Source organism: Papilio xuthus, unplaced genomic scaffold (assembly GCF_000836235.2).
Source record: "Papilio xuthus unplaced genomic scaffold, Pxut_1.1 DF825783.1, whole genome shotgun sequence".
In the NCBI taxonomy this organism is placed as follows: Eukaryota; Metazoa; Arthropoda; class Insecta; order Lepidoptera; family Papilionidae; genus Papilio; species Papilio xuthus.
In genome coordinates, this window is record NW_013532866.1 from 3395304 (window position 1) to 3421188 (window position 25885).

Here is a 25885-nt window from a genome sequence, read left to right on the forward strand (position 1 = left end):
ATAAAAACATTAAGGTCTCTTGTCGGATGTTAAATTGTACATACATTCATACATATGCGATATTATGGATAACATAAAACAATGCTTCAATCTCACTCAACCATTTATGTACTACTTGTCTGTCGTTCATTATTCGAAATTCGACCGTAATTCAAAATAAAAGTCTTATAATTTTTACTTTATTATTTTCTACAATAACTTTAACAGTTTTAAGGATAATGCCCAAAAGCGGTAACTAGCTACCGCCCGCCACACCGTCCACGCGGAATTAATTACCTGTTTTTTTTATTAATTAGTTATTAACCAACAGTAACAAATAAGTAAAACCACCAATTCGATTGAGTTCAAGTTTAGTTGCACAAGGCATCAAGGATTCGCAACGTTATATAGAGTGGACGTTATAACGAGTGACGAAAAATATATTATTTTTCTATTCTATAATGACTTTCATTTACTAATTTGTCACTTCTGCTGCTTTTCATTGAGGCGATTAAATCTTTTTCATCACTACACAAAGAACTTTTGCCATATTTACAATTCAAAAGTATAAAAGCAACTGTGTTTGTGCCAGTTTGGAAAAAGTTTCGCCGTCGTTCGTGGGCATTTAACAAAAATATAGCCCAAATTCCCTAGAATTAGGTTAGTCGTATACAATGGGAATAAAGTTAAAAAACGGCAAACAAAAGAATTTACACAGGTGCAAATCGTAGAGAATTCAACAACATAATGCCGCATTATCGACGTTACATAGAGTGTGCACGACATTATATGGAGTGTATAAATGTATAGGAAACTAACCAAAGTCAATAAATTTCGACGTATTAAGGAGTTCGACGTTACATCGAGTGACGTTCAAGTTTACACTGTATTTACGAATTGGTAGCAGACATCCATACAAACAATTCCATTTTGTTCTAACTACTCTTATGCAATCAATAAAATTAGTATGTAATTTACGTCGAAATTAAAAAACACAGTCAGAGCTAGATTAATTAAAAAAGAACACAATAATTTGGTATGCCTTTTTCCACTAACTTATAAGTGTTCATTTCCTAACCAGTTCTTAAAAATAATCAGACATGGAGAAAATTTAAACTTTGTTTTGTTTGTAAGTTTACTTTAATTTTATGATTAGTTTTTTTTAAATCTGAGATTAACCATAAGATTATAAAAAAATTTGCAATTTCAGAATTGAACACCATGTATACTTTATTTTTGCTTTTTGGAGTTATTATTACCTCGGTTTTGCTTATAGAAGTAAGTTATTTCTTCACTAAACAAATTTTGCCAAAATGTTGTGATGCCAAAGAATTTTGCGATATTAAAAATAGTTTTTTTTTTAAAGGAAAATTTTCACTTGTTTACATTATTTTATTTATTGTGTCTTTCTATATACACTTTGGTATTGCAACATTGCTTCTTGAAGTAAAAATAAAATAAAAAGTTAATGAATAGTCACAAAATTAAGAAATAATTAATTAAATCTCTTACTTTTACTCTACGCATCATCATCATCAGCTTCATCATAAGTCCCCACCGAGGGGCTCGGAGCCTACTCTAAGTTAAGGGTGATTAGGCCATAGTCAACCACGCTAGCCAAGTGCGTGTTGGTTGATTTCACACATATCTTTGAATTTCTTCTCAGATATGTGCAGGTTGCATCACGATGTTTTCCTTCACTGTAAGAGCGTCGAATAAATGTACATATGTAAATCGGAAATCGAAAAACACATTGGTACATGGCGGGATTCGAACCCAGGACCTGCGGATTGCAAGTCACGTGCTTGACCCCTGAGTCACCGACGCTCTTAACTCTACGCTACGGCTATTTTTTTCAGCCACCAAAAAATCGTACACAATGTGTTATGGGTAAAGGATCATGTTTGATCAACAACGCCAGAAAAAGGGTAATAAAATATTAACTATACTTATAATATTCTAAAGAATTTGACGTACAGTCGCCTTCAAATGCGATGATTCTATTACACCACGCAACTAACACAGACTGCGCCTCTTTTTGCAAAAAAAAATTAAGTGCTATCGATGTTATGGTCAAATTAAAAATAATATGTTGAACCTATACTGTTTCCTTGAATATTATTTAGTGTAAAATGCAACGTCAAGACGTTCAAGTTGTTACTTTTAAAGTAGAACACTGGGAACGCCAGCGACTGTACTTCGTTAACAATTAAGCTACGTAATATTTAAACCCATCTACAGTAGTGCATTGCTGTCGACTGCCAAGTCTTTTACATGATTTTTTTTATTTAGTTACGAAAATTAAATTAATATTGAAACATATTTCTATTGCTAACAAAAACGTTAATACATTGAAGCATAAAGATAATACTAAAATCATTATAAAATACTTGGAATAATTATTAAATATTGTATGTTATTTATATCTATAATAAAACAATTCAAACTAAAAAGTAGTGAAGGAAACTTGTCACACCAATTTTTTTGTTTATACAGAATAAAAAAATTCACATCAAACCAGATGTACGACAGAACAGTGGTGAGGAAATATTTGATGGAAATAGCAAGCCCAAAGCTCTTGAAAAAAAGAAATTGAGTAAAATTAGTTGGCTTTATGATGTTGTACGTATCTCATATACTTTTAGTATATATTTACTGTTATAATTAAGCTAGAACCGCTTTACATGATAAAAGTCCATTTAGGCATAATTCGTAATCGTACGAACAACTCTCGGAAATAGATTTAAAGCGAAACAAACGTATAATAAGTTTGTCTCGCTCTGAAGAGACTGTAGAGCAGTCTTTCCCAGTATAACGCCCCCTTGTGGACGCCGCAGGTCTCAATTAAGAGCCCCAGAAAGAAAATGGGGGCTTTATGTAGAGGCCTGGGGGGTGATTTGTAATTTTTTTAGCTAGGAGGCCTCTTAGACAACGACTGCATGAGCTCTCGGCTCTCAACAACAACTTGTGAACATCAACTAATATGAATTAAAAGATTGCTTAAACTCTAATATGGGCCCGCTAAAAAAATATTTATTCTCAAAGTGGGCAGTAGACAAAAACCACTGACAAGACTGGGAACCACTGCTGTAGATTGTTGTTCGTACGATTCCGGATTATCCTAACCATATAAATAAACCTGTACACTTCTTCGTAGTAACTGTTTAAGTTCGTTTATTTTTCAACAGGTTAAAATTTTTGTAAGTATATGTATACTGTATACTTCAATTCGCTGATACGATTTTTGTGTTAACTAATATTTGGACGATATTACCCATATGAAGGAATTATTACTAAATATCGTAGCGAACATAATGGGCTAATGAATGCGGTTGTACAGTCCGGGAGACTGGCGGTGTTCAACCGGAAAGGCGACAGTCGTTTGAACATTTCGCATGTATTGAGCGGACGATGCGCAAACAATAGCCAATGAGACGCAACTTTATTGTGTCTGTAGAAAAAAGGTCCGTCAGTATTATACGTCTAATTGCTTTTTACTATTATCCCGTCGTTTGCGCAACGCACTGTTAACTAATTGGTTGTTTATAAAAAGGGGCATTGTTTTTCTCGATGTAAGAAACGGTGCGATTTTCCGGGACTGTGCCTACTGATATAGAGATAGGAGTTAACCATATAAAGTGGTGGACAATTTTTTCATGATAAATTACAATGTAAAAGTATAGTTTGTACTTTTTAAACATTTTTTTAATTTCAAAAAACTTTTCACAAAAATCTAGGTTTCGAGCTCCTCGTAAGTATTATAAATTTAATTATTTTCTACTTGTACATAAATAAGCGAGTTATTCACTATTTAAATTATTTCTGGTTGTTACTAACTATATCTATTATCATATTTTAATCTTAATCACTTAAAATTAATTCAAAAACTCTTATTTTAGTATAATTATAATACAAAAGTCTTAATTCAAATGTATTTTATTTCAGAAGCGTTGATTAACGTTTGCCTTATTTGATGATAAGTAACATTAAGTGCTATAACAAACTCCACAAAATGTATCTGTCCTGAGACTACGATTTGTTAAAAATTAAATAAAACATAAGTCATCATAGTCTTCTTTATTTCCGAAAAGAATTTCCTTGTCTGATGATAGGGGCGTCTGCATTACAGCGATTGTAAATAAAGTTTGATGATTGATTTAATAATTTCATCCAATTTTAGGGTTCCGTACCTCATAGGAAATAACCGGAACCCTTATAGGATAGGATCACTTTGTTGTCTGTCCGTCTGTCTGTTAAGACCCTTTTTTTAACTAGCAATGAATGTAATTTATAAATTAATATTCAATATGGAATCAAAAAGAAAACTATTCTCGCACACATAAGTTACCTTTAAGTAAAAGTCAAGGTTCAACCGTTTTGGAAATTATGGGAACGACAAATTTATTATGTTCATTTCTTCAATCCTTGACTGTTTACTTGGGGTCCTACTTTTCACTTTCCAATTTCCACGATCTTACGCTTCGTCTGATGTTAAAGAGTACTTTTCAGGTCGCTTTGGACCGTTGTCAGGTAGTGCACCTTTGCGTTTTGTCGTATACCAATCTAAGGCGAACTTTATCATAAAGTCGCCTTTGTGTAGTGGGATGAATTTGTACCACAGCAGACGATTTACTTTGAATTTCTCAGTTATGGAAGCCACTTTAAAAGTCTCTATTAAGTACTTATTGCAGATTTGTCAAGTAGTGTAACAAATTTAACAGTGGTAGAGTCAGCTTTAACATCTTCGCACTAATTGGCCTGGCTCGCCCGGTTAAATACCACGACCACACAGAAGAAAGGCGTGAAGTGGAAGCAATTCCGCGTTTCGTATGATTAGTGTGCGTCCCGTAGGCCTAATATAGTCCTCTTTCCCTTTCCACCCTTTTTCTTATAAGTAAAGGATGGGAAGTGGAAGTGGACTTTCCGGATGAGAGGATGCATGGAAAGGGAAGATATTTTCTTTCTGTCCATCTCCGCATATTGTTTATTGGTAGGCCAACATTCTGAACCATACATAATAGCAGGCCTAATAACTGTTTTATACAAATATCCTGCAACCTCAAGAGGTTGTCGTTGTTGTCAATACCAAGTTGTTTTTACTAATCGAGGTAACAGGCATTAATTTAAGTCACGAAATATAGATTTTTTTATATTACATACAGACATTCCTATTTTATTAATTGTATAGATTACAAGCTATCGCTCCATTGTCGGTCTGCGTGGAACGAAGAAAAAGTAAATTAGCCATGTGTTCTTCCAGTCTATATCATCTGTGTCAAATTTCAGCGAAATCCGTGAAGCCCTTCTGAATATACCTCCTAACAAACATCCATCCATCGAATATTTCGAATATAATATTAGTAATATTAAACATAATATAATATCTGTATAAACGTTATTTTTTCCCAAATCAATCGGAGAAGTAATGCGAATCGTTTTGTTTCTTACGAGGATTAATTAAGTCTTTATATATAAAAGGAAGTCGTTTTAGTTACACTATTTATAACTCAAGAACGGCTTTACCGATATGGCAGAAAATTGCTGAGGAGATAGCTGAGAGCTAGGAGACGGACATAGGATACTATTTATTCATTTTTTTTCGAATTTATGCCTTGAAAAGCTGCTTTTTTATTTAAATTACTAATATTATAAATGCCAATGTTTAGATGGATGCGATGTGGATGGATGGATGGGTGTTTTAGGATATCTCTAGAACGGCGGAACGGATCTCGATTAAATTTGGCATACGTATAGAACATAGTAAAAGAACACATAGGCTACACTAATTAAGTTTTTATTATATATCCACGCGAACGGAGTCGCGGGCACCAGCTAGTTTAATAAAATAATAAACACGATTTTTTAACTATCATTTACCCAATTAATAAACTGAGTATAATATTGATATCTTAATTAAAAACACAGTCAAATCTTAATCTCTATAATTAGAAAATTAAATTAATTTGTTTTGCATTTATCGTTGTATTGGCAGTTTATTTTACTTAATGGATACATGAAAGTATTCGACATGGAGAAAATATAAAGTAAGCATTGTTGTGGTTTAATTAGTTCTGTTGGTAATTTGATTTAATTTATTTCTTGTTTGACTTTCAGTTAAAGAAATAAGATTGAATGTGGATGTCTACAAAGGTAGAGAAAGACCAAAGAATGTATGGATGTATTGTGTGAAAGAGAATATGTGTAAGAAGGGGGTGAATTAAGATATGACAGCTGATAGAGATGTACGGAGGAGTACATACTGTGCCGCCCCTCCGAAGGGATAAGGGTAGGTTGATGATGATGATGATGATGCCTGTTTTTTATTTGGAGAATAATCTATTACGGTATAAAAAAAATTAATAAATTTCCACAAGTTGCTAGGTCAACATTTAATTTTAATTTATGTTTATTTTTTTTTATTTAAAAAGTCCACTTCAATAGGCATTGGGGAAAGTCTAAGTTCAGTGTGTGGCCTAAGTGGGCAGATAAAAGCTGATGATGATTATATAATGACAAAAAAAATCAAATAAAATACAAATTTTCTTGCAATTTTTTTTATATTTTCAGAATCAAATATCATGAATATTTCATTGCTAACATTTGGTGTCATTTGCACCTCAGCTTTGCTTTTACAAGTAAGTTTTTTTTTTCAGTAATAATTAACAGGTCTTATACAGTTTCGTTAAAAAAGAAACAAACAATAAAATCTTTTATTTTTACTATAAGCGAAATAATGTTGTCGTGATAAATGTTTTCAGCCACCAAAAAAACGTAAGGAATGTGTTAAAGGAACGAGCAAACAATATTGTTTGACGGAAAACTTAAGGAAAAGGGTAATAAAAATTTTAAAATATTTTTTTGTAACTGGAATACCGCGAACGACGGCGACTGTACTTTATAATCACTCTATTTAACAATCTCTTTAATAAACTGATTTATAAAAAAAAGTACTTTGTTTATCAAAAAATAAATTCATAATTAAACGTAACGCTAAAACAATAATTCTAAAATCTTTATATAATAACTAGATGTCCCCGCGACTCCGTCCGCGTGTTTGTCTAAAAAATAAAAAAATAAATTAGGGGTGGAGGACTACCCTTAACATTTAAGGGGATGAAAAATAGATGTTGGCCGATTCTCATACCTACTCAATATGGTCACAAAATATCATGAGAATCGGTGGAGCCGTTTCGGAGGAGTATGGAAACGAAAATAGTGGCACGAGAATTTTATATATAGATTAGCGGACCCGACAGACGTTGTCCTGTCTACACGTCTTTAATTCGAATATTATTTAAAATTTGACACTGCGATGGTAGCGCCGTCTGTCGGATCCAATGTAAAACATTCCAAAATCAACAACTACTAATAAATTAAAAATTAATTAAAAAACATTGTCCAGCGGACAAAATTGTAAATCTAAACCATTCCCAGATCCCCTTGAACACACACAAAAAATTTCATCAAAATCGGTCCACTCGTTTGGGAGAAGTTCAGTGACATACACACTCACAGAAGAATTATATATATATATATATAAAGATAAAATTTAAATTATATTAAAATAGGTTCAGTCTAATAATAAGTTAACTGTTTTTTTGGTATATACAGAATTTCGAAATTCAAATCGAACCAGAAGAGTCAAAGGGCAACGGTGATACTTACCCTGGAAATAATGAAATCAATGCTCTTAAAAGACACAAGGGATGGGGAGGATCTAAACCACCGAAGCCTACAAAACCACCAAAACCACCAAAACCACCAGTGGTAAGCTATTTAGGCTCAATACAGTAGAGCGTCGGTGGCTCAGTGGTCAAGCACTTGACTTGCAATCTGCAGGTCCTGGGTTCGAATCCCGCCATGTACCAATGTGTTTTTCGATTTCCGATTTACATATGTACATTTATCCGACGTTCTTACGGTGAAGGAAAACATCGTGATGCTGCACATATCTGCGAAGACATTTAAAGATATGTGTGAAGTCAACCAACCCGCACTTGGCCAGCGTGGTTGACTATGGCCTAGTAGTATTAGGGAAGTTTTGTTAACTGATGACGAAGGTTGATGGTTCCAAAATTTGTTTTACTGAATCTGTTTATTTGTCAACAGATTAATATTAACTTATTTTACGTAAGTATTTTCAGACTTTTACACTAAAGTTGTGTCCTAAATTAATTTAAAAATTTAATTTAAATGTTCTTTTTAGCCTGATTAGTAAGTAAACATAAATATATTTCTTTTTATACATTTTATTAAATATTAGCCGATTACAAATATTTAAAAATTGCGACAGTAGTCGAATTCGGATTCGAACGCCAGACCACATAATCGTACATCCGTACCCTTAACCATTAGGCTTTAGACCATATCATTTCTATTACTTATTCATTGAAAAAATCAATAACAAGAACCTAAGTCGATGTTAAGTAAACAATATAATTTTAAACTGTATTTAACTTGTTCTTTTTATTATTGTCAAATCGAACCTAATGAAACGATTTTTCTCTGATATTGAGGTCTCTATATTATGGAGATCGTCCGTGGACAATGACACTAGCTTTAGAGTTTTTTTTTTTAATAAATATTAGTCTTTCTACTTTTACAGTAACAATATTTTATTAAATTATTCAAACTTTCGTGAGACATTATACTAAACTGATATATAAACACGGCTAAACACTCACGTATATACGTCCGGTGGCGGCACCGACTAGTGACCCAGTGAGCGACGGGCCGCGTCCGCGAAATAATACCAGTACCACTCATCCTGATGAAGGGCCCCCGATGGGCTCGAAACTAGTCGGTGCCGCTACCGGACGAATATACGTGAGTGTTTAGCCGTGTTTATATATCAGTTTAATAATATTTTAGATTGATATATAGATATAGATATATTCTACTAAAAAAAACTTTAATTCGTATGTTTTTTATTTCAGCAATTATTAATAAAACTGATGTTTGATTCGATTTCATTTTGATTTAATAACCTCACGCATTTTGTTTTTAAAACGATTATAATCATCGAAGTAAAAAAATTAAGTACTCATTTCTTTGGCAAGTGATTCAATATAAAGCCAAAATACAATAATTTATCAAAGAATAATATATTTTTCGCTATGACAAATAACACGTGACAACGGAAAGTGCAGAAGAATAGAACAGAACAGAAAAGAATGTCCCTTTTAGTGCCGTACTTCTAGACATTATTAATTACAATCCTTTGGCGCGAATGACGCGCTTTCCTTGCAAAGTCAAATGTCAGAATGATTAGTGAGGGGACATAAACGTCGACATTGTAGTTAAGCTAGTGTTGCGCCAGTACACCGGCACAGTGTCGGATCTTCTTCCTAACAGTTCATAAGGAAATTCAATATAAAACATACATTTAATAAAATAACATAATGTGGCAAAAGGCGACAAGCTCAGCAGGGAAGGCCGTTCCTGCGCTGATTATTAGCTATGGGGAAAAAATTACTAAAAATATAGAACTAATGTTACATTTATCTCCTGTTACGTTTCTAAGTTAATTAAATTATAATAGATTTTTAAATTTTTTAGACAAAAAAAACTAATATTTTACAGTGCATAGCAAACTGCTTTTCAATAATTAAAGTACAAAAAAGGTCACATCGACTCAAATTTACATTGGTTTTAATAATCTTGTGACGACCCATAGAAAACTTACAACAATTTTTCAACCGAAAATGGGGTTCATAAAAATGCTTATTTTTGCCAACACAGTGGTTGCGATGTTATCGTAGAGAATCTTACTTCTTATTAATATTATAAATGCGAATTTTTAGATGGATGGATGTTTGTTTAAAGGTACCTCCAGAACGGCTGCATGGATCTTGCTGAAATTTTCACAAGATGTAGAACATAGTATAGAAGATCACATAGGCTATTATTTTTTTTAATTCCGCGCGGACAAAGTCACGGGCGACAGCTAGTATAGTATTATAAATGCGAATGTTTAAATGGATGGATGTTTGAAGGTATCTCCAGAACGGGTGATCAGATAGCGATTAAATTTGTCATAGATGTAAAATAGCCTGGAAGTACACTTAGACTACTTAATATGTTATTTTTAAATCACGCACGGAAGGACGCGGGCGACAGCTAGCTGAAAATGTAAACGAACCTGCGCCACGGACATCAAACATTTTTCATGTGTGGAACGATATTTGGTTAGTTTTAAGTTTTTTACGTTTATATTTGGCTATCCACCACTGTAACAGGCGTGCGGATAATCCTGTGGTTTTTCACGGAAGATCAGCGCTGAGTGGTCCAGAGAGGAACTCCCAGCATAGAAAGCTGAGTGAAACCTTATCCGGTCAGCATTGCAACTCTTTATAAATATTTTCTTTTCTTATTAATTGTTATATGTTCATTTGTTATTCATATATATTTATTTATTATATTTTAATATATTACATTTCAAATATAATATAAAAAATTATTCAAAATATATTTTATTAAAAATAGAGCACCACCAACTGCGGAATCCCATGACTCAAACAACCAGTGGTCAGGGCTGCAGAGACAGGAACCTTCTCACGATGCGCGCGGTTTCTAGGATAACTGCCTTTTGTATCGGGCCCTTAATCCTACTGTGTAGCGAGAGCTTATTGAGATGTTGGTCGAAGCTCTTCGCTATCAGTCCATTTACCGATACGACTATCGGAATAATGGTAGTCGATTTCATACGCCACATGGCGGTAACGTCGTGAGCCAAATCTAGGTGTTTTAACAATTTTTCCTTTGTGGTGTTCTCGGCGGTATTTCAAAACTACGTCTTAGGGTCCTTCAAGAAGCGAGCGTATCACCACCTCAAAGGCCGGCAACGCATCTGCGGTTCCTCTGGTATTGTTGATCGTTGTTGTCCATGGGCGTCGTTGAACACCTCGGTGTTCCCGCCGCTCGTTTGCCCCCTTATGTTATAAAAAAAAATTGAAAGTATTAATTTTTTTTTAAATATTTTAACTAAAATAAACAGAATTATTGCAAAATTATGAAGAAGAGTTTTAATTTTCATGTAATCTATGCGTTTTAAATCAACTTCAATAAACACTATTTTTAACGACATTTATCCAATTAATAAACTAAGTATGAAATTAATCCTAATTAAAAACACAGTCAAGGCTTAAAGCCTTTAATAAAAATATCACATCCATTTGTGTCCCATTTCATCGCTAATTCTACGCATTTCATCAAGAGATGAAGACCGATTAAGAAATCGGTACGTGAGTATAAGACATTTTAGTAAAAATTTAAAACAATTATTTTAGTTACTAGAATTTTTTTAGGTAATTTCGTTTTATTTTTTATCGCTCCGCTCGTCTTTCTCAATGATTATATAAATGTAATAAAATTTTACCAATGGTCGCCATTGCTATGAAATTCGAACATAATTTCATTATAAAAGACTTTTTATTAAAAACTAGCCGTCGACCGCGACGCCGTCTCCGCGAAATAAATAAAACTTAATAATTACCCTATATGTTCTTCCAGACTATGTTCTACATATGTGCCAAATTTTACTAAGATCCTAATTAGCCGTTCCGGAGTTTCAAACATCCATCCATCTAAACCAGTGGTTCCCAAACTTATTTTGTCTACTGCCCACTTTGAGAATAAATATTTTTTAGCGCTCCCATATTTTCATATATTTAAAAACCACTATAACTTCAAATTATATTAATTAATTATTGTGACCTATATATGTATATTAACGGAGAATTCTAAACGAAACTTTAACTATAACCCGCAACTTGAGACCTGCAGCGCCCACAAGGGGGCGTTATCTCCCACTTTGGGAAAGACTGGCCTAACCTTACTAACATTTTTGCATTTTTGTGTAGAACATAAACTTTAAGTTTTAATATTTATGAAGTTTTTACTTAACATAAGCATAAAATGCTGATAATTTTTTATATTTTCAGAATTAAAGATCATGCATATATGGTTATTAATCTTTAGTGTTATTTGCACCTTGGTTTTTCCTGTACAAGTAAGTCTTGGTGTTATCATAAATTCAATGTTTTCATGGCAGGATAAAAAATATACATTTTGGTACATTACCGACGATCTTACTAGTCACTTTATATAATACTATAAAGTATTTTGTGTTCACAGAATCACAAAATGGGAATCAAGCCACAGATATCACACGACACTGGTACTACTAAACATCGCGCTACCGTTCCACTTAAAAGATACAATCCTGGACTTGGACGTTACCCGGCACATCGGGACATTTATCCGCTTCATATTTCAACTATGGAAGTACGTATAACCACAACTAGTTACATCATCATCATCATCATCAGCTCACTATACGTCCCCACCGAGGGGCTCGAAGCCTACCCTAAGTTAGGGGTGACTAGGCCATAGTCAACCACGCTGGCCAAGTGCGGGTTGGTTGACTTCACACATATCTTTGAATAGTTACATACACACTTACAATACCGATTTGTGATTATAACTAGCCGTCGCCCTCGACTCCGTCTGCGCAGAATTACAATACAATGCAATATTTATTGGTAATCTTTAAATTCAAGGTCTAAGAGCGATTTACAAAAAAAAATGTTTACTTAAAAATTCTTCATACAAATACAGATCCCTCTCGACAAGCACTGTTTTCAATCTATTTTTGAATGATGTGAGGCTGGGTGCCGCTGTGACGTGGTCCGGCAGCCGGTTGTAGACTGCAGGCCCAACGACGTGCGTCGACTTCTCCGTCCTGGCTAATCGGTGTGCCGACGGAGCCAGCTTGTCTGCCCCGCGAGTCAGCATACTGCTGACGCCGGGTTCCTTTTGCGTTTTAAAGTCGCGAATCCACTGTCGGGTGAATATCGCCACCTGGAAAATGACTACCGACGGCAATGTTAGGATTTTATTTGAAATAAACAACGGTTTTGCCGAAGTTGTCATCTCGATGGCTGGCAATCAACAATCGTGCGGTTTGTGCGAAACTTCCTGCATCGTACAGCAACGTCGTGGAATGGTCTGTCCTCGGCGGTATTTTAAAAGCGCTACGACTTAGGGTCCTTCAAGAAGCGAGCATATCACCATCTCAAAGGCCGGCAACGCATCTGCGGTTCCTCTGGTATTGCTGATGTCCATGGGCGTCGTTGAACACATCGGTGTTCTCGCTGCTCGTTTGCCCCCTTCTGTTATACAAAAAAAAGTTGTCCGCGATACGGCCACGTCATCCGCGTACATAATGGTTTCTCCCGAAGTTCCATTTTCCGGCAAATCATTAAAATAAAAAATTTATATGTAGTCTATGTTATTCCAGACTATGTTCTAAATCTATGCCAACTTTCAGCTTCCATACAGTCAAATAGATTCCAGTTAACTAACGTTTTCATATATTTGATGCTCCTTATTTTGGTTACATACTTGTGTGATTGAATATGAGCGGCGTGTGATGGCGTATTAAACAGGATCACGATCGTATTAAGCGTTAAGAAATGTATGAAAACATGTTTCAAGGTGCAGGGACCTACGTAAAATGACGCATTTTTCCAGAAATCGTATTAAAGAGGTTCTACTGTATAGGGTTTACAATAGTCGATGGCGGGATTCGAACTCTCGACCACGTGACCAGAAATCAGTACCTTTAATTATAAGGCTATTGGCGTTCTAAAATGTATATTGTATTGTGTTTAAACCGTGTGTGGCGGCACCGACTAGTTTCAAGGCCATCGGGGGCCCGGGGGAGGAGGCGACACGACCGAGACAGGTTGCGTTCGCGAAATAATACCAGTCCCATTCACTGATAAAGGGCCCCCAATGGGCTCGAAACTAGTCGGTGCCGCCACCGGACGAATATACGCGAGTGTTTTAGCCGTTTTTATAATAGTTTATGATTTCTCACGAAAGTTTGAATTACTTAAATCAGTGCATTTTTCATCACTTTCAGATATTCCCCTCGGTTAGTATTTTCAGACTATTACTAAGCAAAATAATGGTGTAGACAACTCAGAAAACAACGAAATTATCTTTAAGTAGCACGAATTCAGAAAACTACACACAACGAGGTTCAGGCTAAGCGCCATCTGCGCTCGGCTACCTCAAGCCCGGTGAAGCTGTAAATACCTCCTCAAGGCAAACAGTGGCAATTCAGTCACAAAAAATAATTACACATTTCTATTAACTTATTGTCCACTAGCGGTCGCCCGCGACTCCGTCTGTGCGGGATTTGAAAAAAAAACCATAAACAGTAGGCTAAGTGTTCGTCTAGACCAGTCTTTCCCAAAGTGGGCGATAACGCCCCATTGTAGGCGCTGTAGGTCTCAAATTGCAGGTTACAGTAAAAGTTTCGTTCAGAATTCTCCGTTAATATACATAAATAGGTCACAATAATTAAATAATTTAATTTGAAGTTATAGTGGTTTTTAAATATGTGAAAATATGGGGGGCGCTAAATAATTATTTATTCTCAAAGTGGGCAGTAAACAAAATAAGTTTGGGAACCACTGGTCTAGACATACCTTTAAACAACCATCCATCCAACCAAACATTCGCAATTATAATATTAGTAAGATTAAGTGACCATCGTCATATCTTTCGACGCCGGATACACGAAGGAATTTATAATAGGAGAGGGGAAGAGGGAATTTTGTAAATTTACTTGAGCGTGGTAGATAAATGTAAGGGGGGAACCCTGCACCAAATTAAGTACTCCCACCACTTACGAAACCCTCCATTTTGGGGCACGTTTGACAGCCTATCAGAACTTTAAGTAAAAATTGGTTGTTATACTCAAGCGCTTCAGATTAAGACAGGGTGTCAAATTACATTCAGAATAGTCTTTCCTAGAATAGTTATTTCTAAAAGTCTATAATTCCCTACGTTATGGCAATATTTTGTGTGTAACTACCTCGCCTTATCTTAAACTGACGTGTCAGAAATTTTTTTAACAATCTTTTTTTTTATATCGTAAGATGGCAAACGAGCGAGCGGCCACCTGAAATCGCAGAAAGAAAAAATATTATATTTTCCCTTCCCGTGCATCCTCTCATCCGGAAAGTCCACTTCCACTTCCCATCCTTTCCTTATAAGAATAAGGGTGGGCAGAGAAAGAGGACTAAATTAGACCTCCGGGACGCACACTCATCAGACGAAACACGGAATTGCTTCCACTTCACACCTGTCTTCTGTGTGGTCGTGGTATTTCACCGGGCGAGACGGGCCAATTCGTGCGATGTTAAAGCTGACTCTACCACTGTAAAAATCTTTTTTTTTTATTTAATACGTTACGCCTTAAACGCGTTGTCTTTAATTTGATTTTGAAAATATATTTTTTAATCTAAAAAAAAAAATTGTTGCAAATTTTAGTCTGAATCGTAAGTAAACATAATTAATAAAATTATTTTTATTACTATTTACGAATCTCCAAACCTAAGTTGATGTTAAGTGAACACTTTGTCAAATCTAAGAAAAATAATAATAATAATAATTTATTTAAACCAAAGTACACATAAAAATATACATCAGTTGTTGGAGCATCCTTTTAAGTATATAATACCTGTAACAGAATGCTCCGTTCTTCCGTACCATACATTTTTATTTTTACAATATCATATACCTTACAAATAAACAAAAAGAAATGATAAGTAATTTGGGTAGTTAGAAAGAGAATAACCACTTCCACTTTCCATAGATTAATGTGATACTTGTAAGAGTTACACTTGTCTATTTCTGACTAGATATCGCCCGCGACTCTGTCCGCGCGGTACTAAAATATACTTATTTAGTAGCCTATGTGTTCTTCCAAACTATGTTCTATATTTATGGCAAATTTCAGCGAGATCCATACATACGTTTTCAAGATACCTTTAAACGAACATTCGCATTTATAATATTAGTAAGATAACTAAGGTTAGTAACATCAACGGATGTCGTCGAGGGATAATATTTTGGAGTTTTTTTTTTATTTCAATAAATAATATAATTTAATCTTGGGACATATATACCATAGTATATTAATGTGAAAAAAATCATTAATCCAAATGTTTTATATTTCAGCTATGAAAAATAAAGTTGATATTTAATTCGATTTCATTTTATTTAATAACCTCACGTAATTATTGAAGCCATATTACACATTTTTCTTTTCTTCCCCATCCCTTTACTTAAAATAAGTGAATAGGAAGCTAGTGCGTACCATCCTTCGATTACATAGCCACTTACTATCAAGTAGGTTTGTGGTCAAGACTCCCATCGCGCGAATTAAAAAAAAACGTAATAAACCTATGTGTTCTCCATCTATGCCAAATTTCAGCGTGATCCGTTCAGCCGTTCCGGTGATACCTTTAAACAAACATCCATCCATCTAGACATTCGCATTTATAATATTAGTAAGTTTTAAAAAAATGGAATGTGCAATTGACAGGGGAGGGGATGAATCGAAAATATCCGTTACCAATTTATCCTCTCCCCTGACAATTTAATATATATATTTAAAACCGCGTCCTCGCGGTCGGAAATCCGTACCCTTAACCGTTAGGCCATTGACGGTTTAATATGCTATTGATATTTTCTAACACCCTGTATGTATAGACAAAGACATTTATTTCCAACTCATTACGGTTAAATGTCACACGCTCATTGAAATAAGGTCGAAAACTTGCAACATAGCTTACAGCTCTTACATGCAGTTCGATATTCGATCCTAAGAGATACACGAATTTCTTTAACTCTACAATCTTACTAAGAACGTCGGTGACTTAAGGGTCAAGCACTTGACTTGCAATCTGCAGGTCCTGGGTTAGAATCCCGCCATGTACCAATGTGTTTTTCTATTTACACATGTACATTTATCCTACTTATGGTGAAGGAAAACATCGTGATGCAACCTGCACATACATATCTGAGAATAAATTCGAAGATATATGTGAAGGCAACCAACCCGCACTTGGCCAGCGTGGTTGACTATGGCCTGATCACCCTTAACTTTTTTTTCTTTCAGAGGGGAATGCTTTATGCATACTCCGCGCCCCGGGGGGGACGCGGTAGTTTAACTTAACTTAGGGTAGGCTCCGAGCCCCTCGATGAGGACGTATAGTGAGCTGATGATGACAATCTTACTAACATATTGGAAAGTTCAGATGGATAGATGTATGTTTGTTTGAAAAACTCCAGAACGACTCAACGGATCTTGATGAAATTTGGCACAGATGTAGAAGTCTAGAAGAACACATAGGCTACTTTTTTAGTTTTATTTTTAAATCCGCACGAACGGTGTCGCGGTTGACAGCTAGTTTAGTTATAAAATTAAAATTTCACGTACTATTTACAATAATTTATTATCACTAATACTATATTTTATTTCATTTATAGCATAAAATTGATAAAATAAAAATCCATGACCCGCACAACAAAGTTCATTATTTTATTAAAGTGTAAAATTGTTTTCAAAAGGATTTCAATATAAATATGGTTAGCCCGAGTTAGAATTTATCACTGTATAACATAATATTGAGTTACAATGAAGGTACTGATTCTATTGTGTGCGTTGCTCCCTCTTATTTATGGAAAATCGGTAAATATAACATTTGCTATTTAATCATTTATATTATAAGAGACGAAGGTTGCGCATTGGATTAGCAATCAGACTTGCAAATAAGTCCAGTTTCAATGCCTGCTTTGTACCATTTTTTTTAAATGTATACATAGATTAACAGTGGTAGAGCCCGCTTTGACATCTTCACACGAATTGGCCCGGCTCGCCCGGTGAAATACCACGACCACGCAGAAGACACGCGTCAAGTGAAAGCAATTCCGCGTACAGTCTGATGAGTGTGCGTCCCGGAGGCCTAATTTAGTCCTCTGTCCCTTCCCACCCTTTTTCTTATAAGGAAAGGATGTGGAAGTGGGCTCACCGGATGAGAGGATGCATGGAAAGGGAAAATATTTTCTTTCTGTGCATCCTCTTCTCCGTGGATGAAAGGTAGGCAACGCACACGCAATTGCGTATGTCGACGAGCGATGTAATGCCAAACAAATTCATTTAAATTGAACGAAAATTTACTTTTTTTTTTACTAAATAAACATCCTCAAAATCATCATCATCATCAGCTCACTATACGTCCCCACCGAGGGGCTCGGAGCCTACCCTAAGTTAAGGATGATTGGGCCAAAGTCAACCACGCTGGCCAAGTGCGGGTTGGTTGACTTCACACATATCTTTGAATTAGTTCAGCTATGTGCAGATTGCATCACGATGTTTTTCTTCACCGTAGGAACGTCTGATAAATGTACATATGTAAATCGAAAAACACATTGGTACATGGCGGGATTCGAACCCAGGACCTGCAGATTGCAAGTCAAGTGCTTGACCACTGAGCCACCGACGCTCGCATCCTTAAAATACTAAATATAAAACCTCATTGTATAAAATATGAAATAATTAATGTAGAGAAGAAAGATTTAAAAATTAATTGATAAAGAATTATAGTCGTGTTACGAATTTCGATTATTTAATTTTAAATAATTTTAACGGATAAATAAATAATAATATATTATTGTTGCAGACTGTAAAACGTGAGATTTCTAATGTAAGTATTTAAAGTAATTCGTTACTAATAAAAAAAAATCATTACTGCCTCAAACTCCTTAATCATTCATTAAAGGAGACCCTAAGTATAGATTACTCACAAACACTCTGAGTATCTGAATACTTACATTATGTTGATATTTTATTTAAATATATTTAGGCACTATGGGCCGCCGCCGCCGCATTACCGGAGATTTACGATCTGGACGCCGTAAGTTATTATAAAGCTTTCCAACTTTGCTTAGTTATACTTAGAGAACGTACCCATACTACGTGACCCGTTTAGGAGGGGGGAGTCTTTAAAATACTACGGTCAGTCACAGGAGCGGGTGGGTGGCTCAGGTTTTAGACACGTAGTCGTTACTTGTTTTTTTTTTTCATAATACATAATTCACTAGTAATTTAAGTATGCATGCAGTCTTATGCTATAAAGATGAGTATGAGTCAAATTATTTTTTTTTCAATTTTTGCCTGTGAAATTATTAAAAATCATAATTATGAATTAGTCAACTCGCCTGGGTCAGCGTGGTCGACTTTGGCCTTGTGAATACTACCTTTATTAAGGCTCGGAGCCCTTCAGTTGGGGAAATGGCGACTTAATTTGCCAATCTCTTAACATTGGCTGGTTGTACAAGAATCTATAAGACAAGTGCTTATTTCTTTTTCTTTTTTAACTTTATAATTGTTCCGCAATAGTTCCAAGACGAGAACCAAGAAGGTCGATTGCTTCGGGAAAGACGTGAGCCGCAAGTAAGTATTAAAAAAACTTTCCTTTTAAACACAATAGAGTCAGTAGTGAAATGTACTATATACAATTTAGTAGGAAAAATGTCAATTCTCTACTATTATATTAAGTACTTTTTATTTCACTTGTTTTACATTTCCTCCTCAATTAAATTATTCAAACTTTCGTGAGACATTATACTAAACTAATATATAAACACGGCTAAACACTCACGTATATTCGTCCGGTGGCAGCACCGACTAGTTTCGAGCCCATCGGGGGCCCTTCATCAGGATGAGTGGTACTGGTATTATTTCGAGCACGCGGCCCATCGCTCACTGAGCCGACGCCGCGTCCGCGAAATAAGCCGCCGAGCTGACTAGTCGGTGCCGCCACCGGACGAATATACGTGAGTGTTTTAGCGGGTTTTATATAAGTTTATAATAAAGTTTAAATAATTTAATTCTCAAATTTTATTAGTTAAGGAGCCAAGACAATATTTAATACTGTAAGCTAATATAATTAATAAATAGTAACATAATTGTTTTTTTTTTTACATTTAACAGCTGTTTTGGAATTCGCATTCTGACGGTTCTGATTTGAATGACGATTTGGATGACGTAAGTTAAAATTATGAATTAAATAATTTATTGAATACTTTTACAATAATATTTTAAAAGAGTATATTTTTCATGGAAATGTTGGTGTGAGTTTTTACAATTCAAATTTAATTTTGTAAGGCTTTACTTTAAGACAATTCACTACATACATTTTTACAGTGGTTACAAATGTATTTTTTTATATCAGACGAAACGCGGAATAGCTTCCACTTGACGCCTGTGTTCAGTGTGGTGGTATTTCACCGGGCGAGCCGGGCCAATTCCTGCGAAGATGTTAAAGCGGGCTCTACCACTATTAAATTTTCTTTCAAACAATTTTACACACTTTTAACGTTATGTGGACGCTCGCAACTTCGTTACAGCGGAATTAAAATATCTTTGCTGTCAAATCAAGCCTATATGTTTGTGATATATATTTTATAATTAACTTTCAGGGCCACAATAGCTTACTTAATACCGTAAGTAAACAATTTTAAACAATATCATACTTTGAGGCAGCACGCTGATAATATTTGTGACCTTTAAAATAAGATAAATCTTAGAATGCTTTGAAAAATATTTTTTAAGCCAACCTTAGACACATTTCCGAAGGGAATGTTATTTTTGTGCAATTTAATTAATTAGTAGCGATAGTTACCGTCAAAATGTCAAAATTGATCAAACCGTTTCGAAGATTCATCATCATCAGCACACTATACGTCCCCACCTAAGGGGCTAGGAGCCTACCCCAAATTAAGGGTAATTATGCCATAGTCAACCACGCTGACCAAGTGCGGGTTGGTTGACTTCACACATATCTTTGAATTTCTTCTCAGATATGTGCAGGTTGCATCACGATGTTTTCCTTCACCGTAAGAGCGTCGAATACATGTACAAATGCAAATCGGAAATCGAAAAACATTGATACATAGCGGGATTCGAACCCAGGACCTGCAGATTGCAAGTCTAGGGCTTGCCTCCTGAGCCACCGACTCTTTCGAAGATTATTCGAAACAAACGGAAGATTTATTTCCATAAGATTGACATCCAAAATATAATTTTAATTTTTGAATGCAAATACATTATGACTAACAAAGATATGTCTCTACTATCAAATAGTAGCATATATTTTCTTGCTTGGTTACACGGACGTAAAATATTATTGATATTTATTATATTATAAAACTAGATATATAAACACGGCTAAACACTCACGTATATACGCGGACGCGGCCCGTCGCTCGCTGAGCTCAGTGAGCGACGGGCCGCGTCCGCGAAATAATACCAGTACCACTCATCCTGATGAAGGGCCCCCGATGGGCTCGAAACTAGTCGGTGCCGCCACCGGACGTATATGCGTGAGTGTTTAGCCGTTTTTATATCAGTTTAGTATAATGTCTCACGAAAGTTTGAATAATTTAATTATAAAACTTTTAGGGTCGCAATGGATTACATAACGGCGTAAGTAAACGATTTGATATAACTGTTTAATAGATTTGCTGTTAAAAAATTTATTGGCTTTTCAAATGAATAACTTTAAAAACACTTGAAGTTATAATTTAAGGTGAATTTATAAGACTTTTCTATTATACAGTATAATTTTATGTCTTAACTAGCTGTCGCCGCGACTCCGTCCTCGTGGATATATAAAAAAACTTAATTAGTTAGCCTATGTGTTCTTTCAGACTATATTCTATACGTATGCCAAATTTAATCGAGACCCGTTCAGCCGTTCTAGAGATGTCTTCAAACACCCATCCATCCATCCACATCACATCCACCTAAACATTCGCATTTATAATATTAGTAAGTTAAATAAAAAGCAGCTCTTCAAGGGATAAATTCGAAAAAAAATGAATAAATAGTATCCTATGTCCGTCTCCTGACTCTAAGCTACCTCCTCACCAATTTTCAGCCATATCGGTAAAGCCGTTCTTGAGTTTTAAATAGTGGTAGAGCCCGCTTTGATATCTTCGAACGAATTGGCGTGGCTCGCCTGGTGAAATACCACGACCACACAGATAAAAACTATAATACTTTACTACAATATTTTTTTCAGAAGGTGAGAAGTGATCCTAACATATTTTCCCACGGGTGTATCTTCATTTGCCAAGTGATTAATGTTCCACGACCATTAAAGTAAAAAAAAAACAAATAATGTGAGTATAAATTTATTACACCCACTAACCGTAGGTTTCTGAGACTAAAATCCCCTTTAAAACATATCGTTATCTCTGTTTTGTCAAAGATAATGACAGGTATGATATGTTTTATATAGAGATTTCGGTCTCAGAAACACACGGTAAAACAATTGAATAAGTATGCTTTAAGTAACACAAAAAAGACTCTTGAGCGTTAATCTAGGTTAGTTAATAATTTAGGTTACAAGCATTCATTTTTCAATAATAATTTTAAAAATATAATAATTATTAATTAAAAAACAACTAACGTATCATCATCATCAGCTCACTATACGTCCCCACCGATCGGCTCGGAGCCTACCCTAAGTTAAGAGTGATTAGGCCATAGTCAACCACGCTGGTCAAGTGCGGGTTGGTTGACTTCACACATATCTTTGAATTTCTTCTCATATATTTAACTAATACTCCATATAATTTGACCATTCGGTTTTTTTACAAGAAGATCCTGAAACAAGAGTAAACATGTAGTGGATGTTAATACACTGTAAATAGGCTTTAATTTATCATGTATTATTTACTACTATAATGTACTAAATATTTGTTTATTTTCAGATCCACTACAAACGTAAAAGGGAAAATGTTTTCATGATTTTAATTCAATAAATCAAAATTTAAATCTATTACATTTGTTTTCTTTTTATTCTGTTCTATAAATCTAGTCACGAGATGACATCAGATATTCTGGCAATTAACTTTACACGCAACCTATCTCTTACTGGTACGGGGGACCTGTCTCGCCAATTGTGGCGGATGGCCCCCTTCACGTGTTCTGAGGAAGGCATTATAATAGGGTGATAGGAGTGGTTTAACATAAGACCCCTCCCTACACGATTCGAGCCCCGACCAAGCGGCTCCCCCTAGCCGGGCCGTCGATAAACTAACGTAGATGCCACGGTCCGTTCGGGCGAAGGAGAACACCGCGGGGTTTAGAGGGTAGTCCGGCCTTGATCCCAGGCCGGGAGTCCCACACGAAACCGTCCCTGCTGCCCCCGCAGCACGGACGGCGAAGTGCATAAACGCATTCCTCGCGTTTACAAAAAAAACCTATCTCTTACGGCGTGGTATACGAGTGAAAACAGGTGGCCAGTTTATTACTAAAGATCTTGTCACATGACATTATATCAATGTTACCTATTAATTTATATTCTCCTTGTTATCACCAAAGGTGTATTAACTCTATAGTTTATTAAGAAAGTTAATTTTTTAACTGATTAACTTTTAAGTTAACTTCAAAAAGTGTTAACGCTTTTGTAACTTCTGTTAATTTAGTTAGTTATTCATTAACTTAAAACTTAAATTACGTGCCACGCCACCCTCGTATGTTTAACAATTTGATAATTGATGTTTTCAAAGTGCATGTACACAGAACAAGACAAATTCAACATTAGGTTCAAAAACATTTTACTGTATTAATACTTTTACGCTTTGTCTAATACGAGATACAAATATCAAATAACATGGCCAGACTCCGAGTTGAATTACAATCAATATAATCAAATGTCAATCAATAATCATTACTGTAGTGTATGCATAAACGTAGTGTTGTTTGTCTCGAGCGTACACGCCATAAGTACATGCCGGAGAGAGGGGAGGTCAGTCGATGTCAGACCTTTGAGCCGGCAACACGTCGGTACGTGAACGAGCCAAATATAGCGCAACGAATACTACAATTACAAAAACACATGGTACCTAAAACACAATTAAATTTGCGCCTGTTGGCAGCAAAAATGTTTATTTTAAAATACATATGACTCATTTAAAAGAGCGGTCAATGTCATCGAAAGATCGAAATAAATAAATGTTGCAATAAAATAGCAGTGGTGGATTATTATACTTTACTAGCTGTCGCCCGCGACTTCATCCGCGCGGGATTAAAAATAGATGTTGGTCGATTCTCAGACCTATTCAATATGCTCACAAAATTTCATGAGAATCGGTCAAGCCGTTTCTGAGGAGTGTGGGAACGAAAATAGTGACATGAGAATTTTATATATAAGATTATATGCAGAATGATAAAGGATTTATAGAGAGGCACCACAAAAACACTTCTTGTCAGGAACATAGATAGCAGAGAGATAAGTTGACATAGATTAAGTATAAAGGCGCAACATGCATATTTTATATAACACTTTAACAATAAATGTGTCTTAATTTCTCTCAGTCCGAAAGTAATACGAGTTTCATATTGTTTACTTTTAACGATTAACTTGAATTAAATTTACGAGGACTTAAAGCTTTTACAATTAACGAGGTTAGTTTTTGTATTAACGATTAATGAAGTTAACTTTTGGATTAACTGTCGACACCGGTGCTTATAACTATGTTATAATGAATATATATCATATAAATATGACTACGGTTCCACCTAAGTCGTGATACGGTCAAAAGATGTACTCACTAATTATGTAACTGACTATTCACTTTTGAAAGTCACCGCGTCGTATAAAGCTTTTCAAATATACCACTCGTAATAGCGTTTAAGCCGCTGCGCAAAACACATTTGTATGTGTAGTCACGAATAAAGAGATGTTAGCAAGGGCACTACACAATGTGCAGATGAATTGAGCCGCTAGAATATTTGAAAAGACATATACTTGGAAACACTTTTACCCTTTCCATCTTTTTTAAAGAAAGGATGCGAAGGGGATAGAGATTTGAAAAATAGTAATCGAAACTATTATCATTCTCATCTTCTTCGTTGATTAAAGGTAGGCAACGTATCTGCAATTGTAGGTATCTACGGGCAGCAGTCGCTGTATTAATTCAGCGAATTCAGAAGGCTGCTTGCTTTTTTGCCATCTTATAATATATAAATAACACTTGTTCCACTGATTTGCTCGGCACACAATCAAATAAGATCCAAATGGTTTCTTTATTTCTCCAGGAATAGTCCAATAGTACTTTACCAAAATGGTTAATCCGCTTTACCATCATAACGATTGCTTTACGTGTAGAATCTCTACTCATTATATTTGTATTAAATAGATATTTGGTTTGAAATAATAAGCTTTGTGTATTTAAATACATTTATTTGGTAACTTTAAATCATAGTAAACTTTCTATATCTTCATGAAGTTACCTGAAAACAAAAATATTATTAAATCTTCATCAAATGGAAAAGTATAATTTTCTAATTTTATTTAACAGTTATTTTAACGATTTCTAAGATTTTAAATAACTTTTGCTTTTAAAAATGTGTAAAATAACTTTATGTTATTGAATATTTAGATTTGTTTCAGATCAAACTTCACAAATAGTTAACTAGTTGTCGCCCGAGACTCCGTCCGCGCGGAATTAAAACTTAGTACCCTATGTGTTTTTCCAGTTTATGTTCTACATCTATGATATATCATCGACATCCATGCAATCGTTCTAGAGATACTTTATTTCAAACATCTATTAATCCATCTAAACATTCGTATTTATAATAATAAGTTGCAATCATAAATAAAAAATCATAAAAACCTTATTCAATTTCAACATCAACTACGTCCTGTAAAAAAATAACAAGTTTTAATTAAGAAATTAACTAATTGTCTATTTATATTGTTGTTTTTATTAACTCACCTCATCAATCTCGGGAAAGGCTGATTTCCAAAGAACCTAATCAACATGTTAATTATTAAATTAACTACTTAATTAAATTTCACTTTTCTAAAAAAAATTATTGGTTACCTTATTCGTTGGTTTCTGTAACTAAAATCCTTGTATAAAACATATTATCTCTATTTTGTCAAAGATAATGAGAGGGATAAAGATATTTTTTATACAAGGATTTTTGGACCAACGAAATATTGTCAAAATCACGCTATCGTTT

The 25885-nt window shown here is 34.9% G+C and overlaps 3 protein-coding genes across 4 annotated transcripts; 2 read left to right on the forward strand and 1 right to left on the reverse strand.

Annotated features, from left to right (window-relative positions):
* Positions 1-6151: 6151 nt before the first annotated feature.
* Positions 6152-8194, forward strand: LOC106125666 (uncharacterized). The gene is made up of 5 exons (XM_013322945.1): positions 6152-6265; positions 6547-6614; positions 6738-6812; positions 7591-7746; positions 8186-8194. The coding sequence occupies exons 1-5, from the start codon at positions 6220-6222 to the stop codon at positions 8192-8194; spliced, it is 354 nt and encodes a 117-aa protein (XP_013178399.1). The 5' UTR covers positions 6152-6219.
* Positions 8195-12391: 4197 nt separating this feature from the next.
* On the reverse strand, positions 12392-13036 carry LOC106125727 (uncharacterized). Its single transcript, XM_013323028.1, has one exon. The coding sequence runs from the start codon at positions 12910-12912 to the stop codon at positions 12553-12555; it is 360 nt and encodes a 119-aa protein (XP_013178482.1). The 5' UTR covers positions 12913-13036; the 3' UTR covers positions 12392-12552.
* A 4396-nt stretch (positions 13037-17432) lies between these two features.
* On the forward strand, positions 17433-22656 carry LOC106125722 (uncharacterized). Of its 2 annotated transcripts, none has more exons than XM_013323023.1 (9): positions 17433-17530; positions 18522-18545; positions 18705-18755; positions 19241-19294; positions 19835-19888; positions 20323-20346; positions 21305-21328; positions 21927-22026; positions 22621-22656. In XM_013323023.1, exons 1-8 carry the CDS (start codon positions 17477-17479, stop codon positions 22008-22010), a joined length of 369 nt encoding a protein of 122 aa, XP_013178477.1. In that variant the 5' UTR covers positions 17433-17476; the 3' UTR covers positions 22011-22026; positions 22621-22656. The 2 variants fall into 2 exon arrangements, with proteins under 2 accessions (XP_013178477.1, XP_013178478.1); XM_013323024.1 differs by having other exon boundaries at positions 21930-22026.
* The last annotated feature ends 3229 nt before the right edge of the window (positions 22657-25885 follow it).

Coding starts and splice junctions, on each gene's coding strand:
- LOC106125666 (XM_013322945.1), top strand. CDS start 6,220: ATGTACGGAGGAGTACATACTGTGCCGCCCCTCCGAAGGGATAAGG. Junction 6,266..6,546: donor GCCCCTCCGAAGGGATAAGG/GTAGGTTGATGA, acceptor TTATATTTTCAG/AATCAAATATCATGAATATT. Junction 6,615..6,737: donor CCTCAGCTTTGCTTTTACAA/GTAAGTTTTTTT, acceptor AAATGTTTTCAG/CCACCAAAAAAACGTAAGGA.
- LOC106125727 (XM_013323028.1), bottom strand. CDS start 12,912: ATGACAACTTCGGCAAAACCGTTGTTTATTTCAAATAAAATCCTAACA.
- LOC106125722 (XM_013323023.1), top strand. CDS start 17,477: ATGAAGGTACTGATTCTATTGTGTGCGTTGCTCCCTCTTATTTATGGA. Junction 18,546..18,704: donor TAAAACGTGAGATTTCTAAT/GTAAGTATTTAA, acceptor AAATATATTTAG/GCACTATGGGCCGCCGCCGC. Junction 21,329..21,926: donor GCAATGGATTACATAACGGC/GTAAGTAAACGA, acceptor TATTTTTTTCAG/AAGGTGAGAAGTGATCCTAA.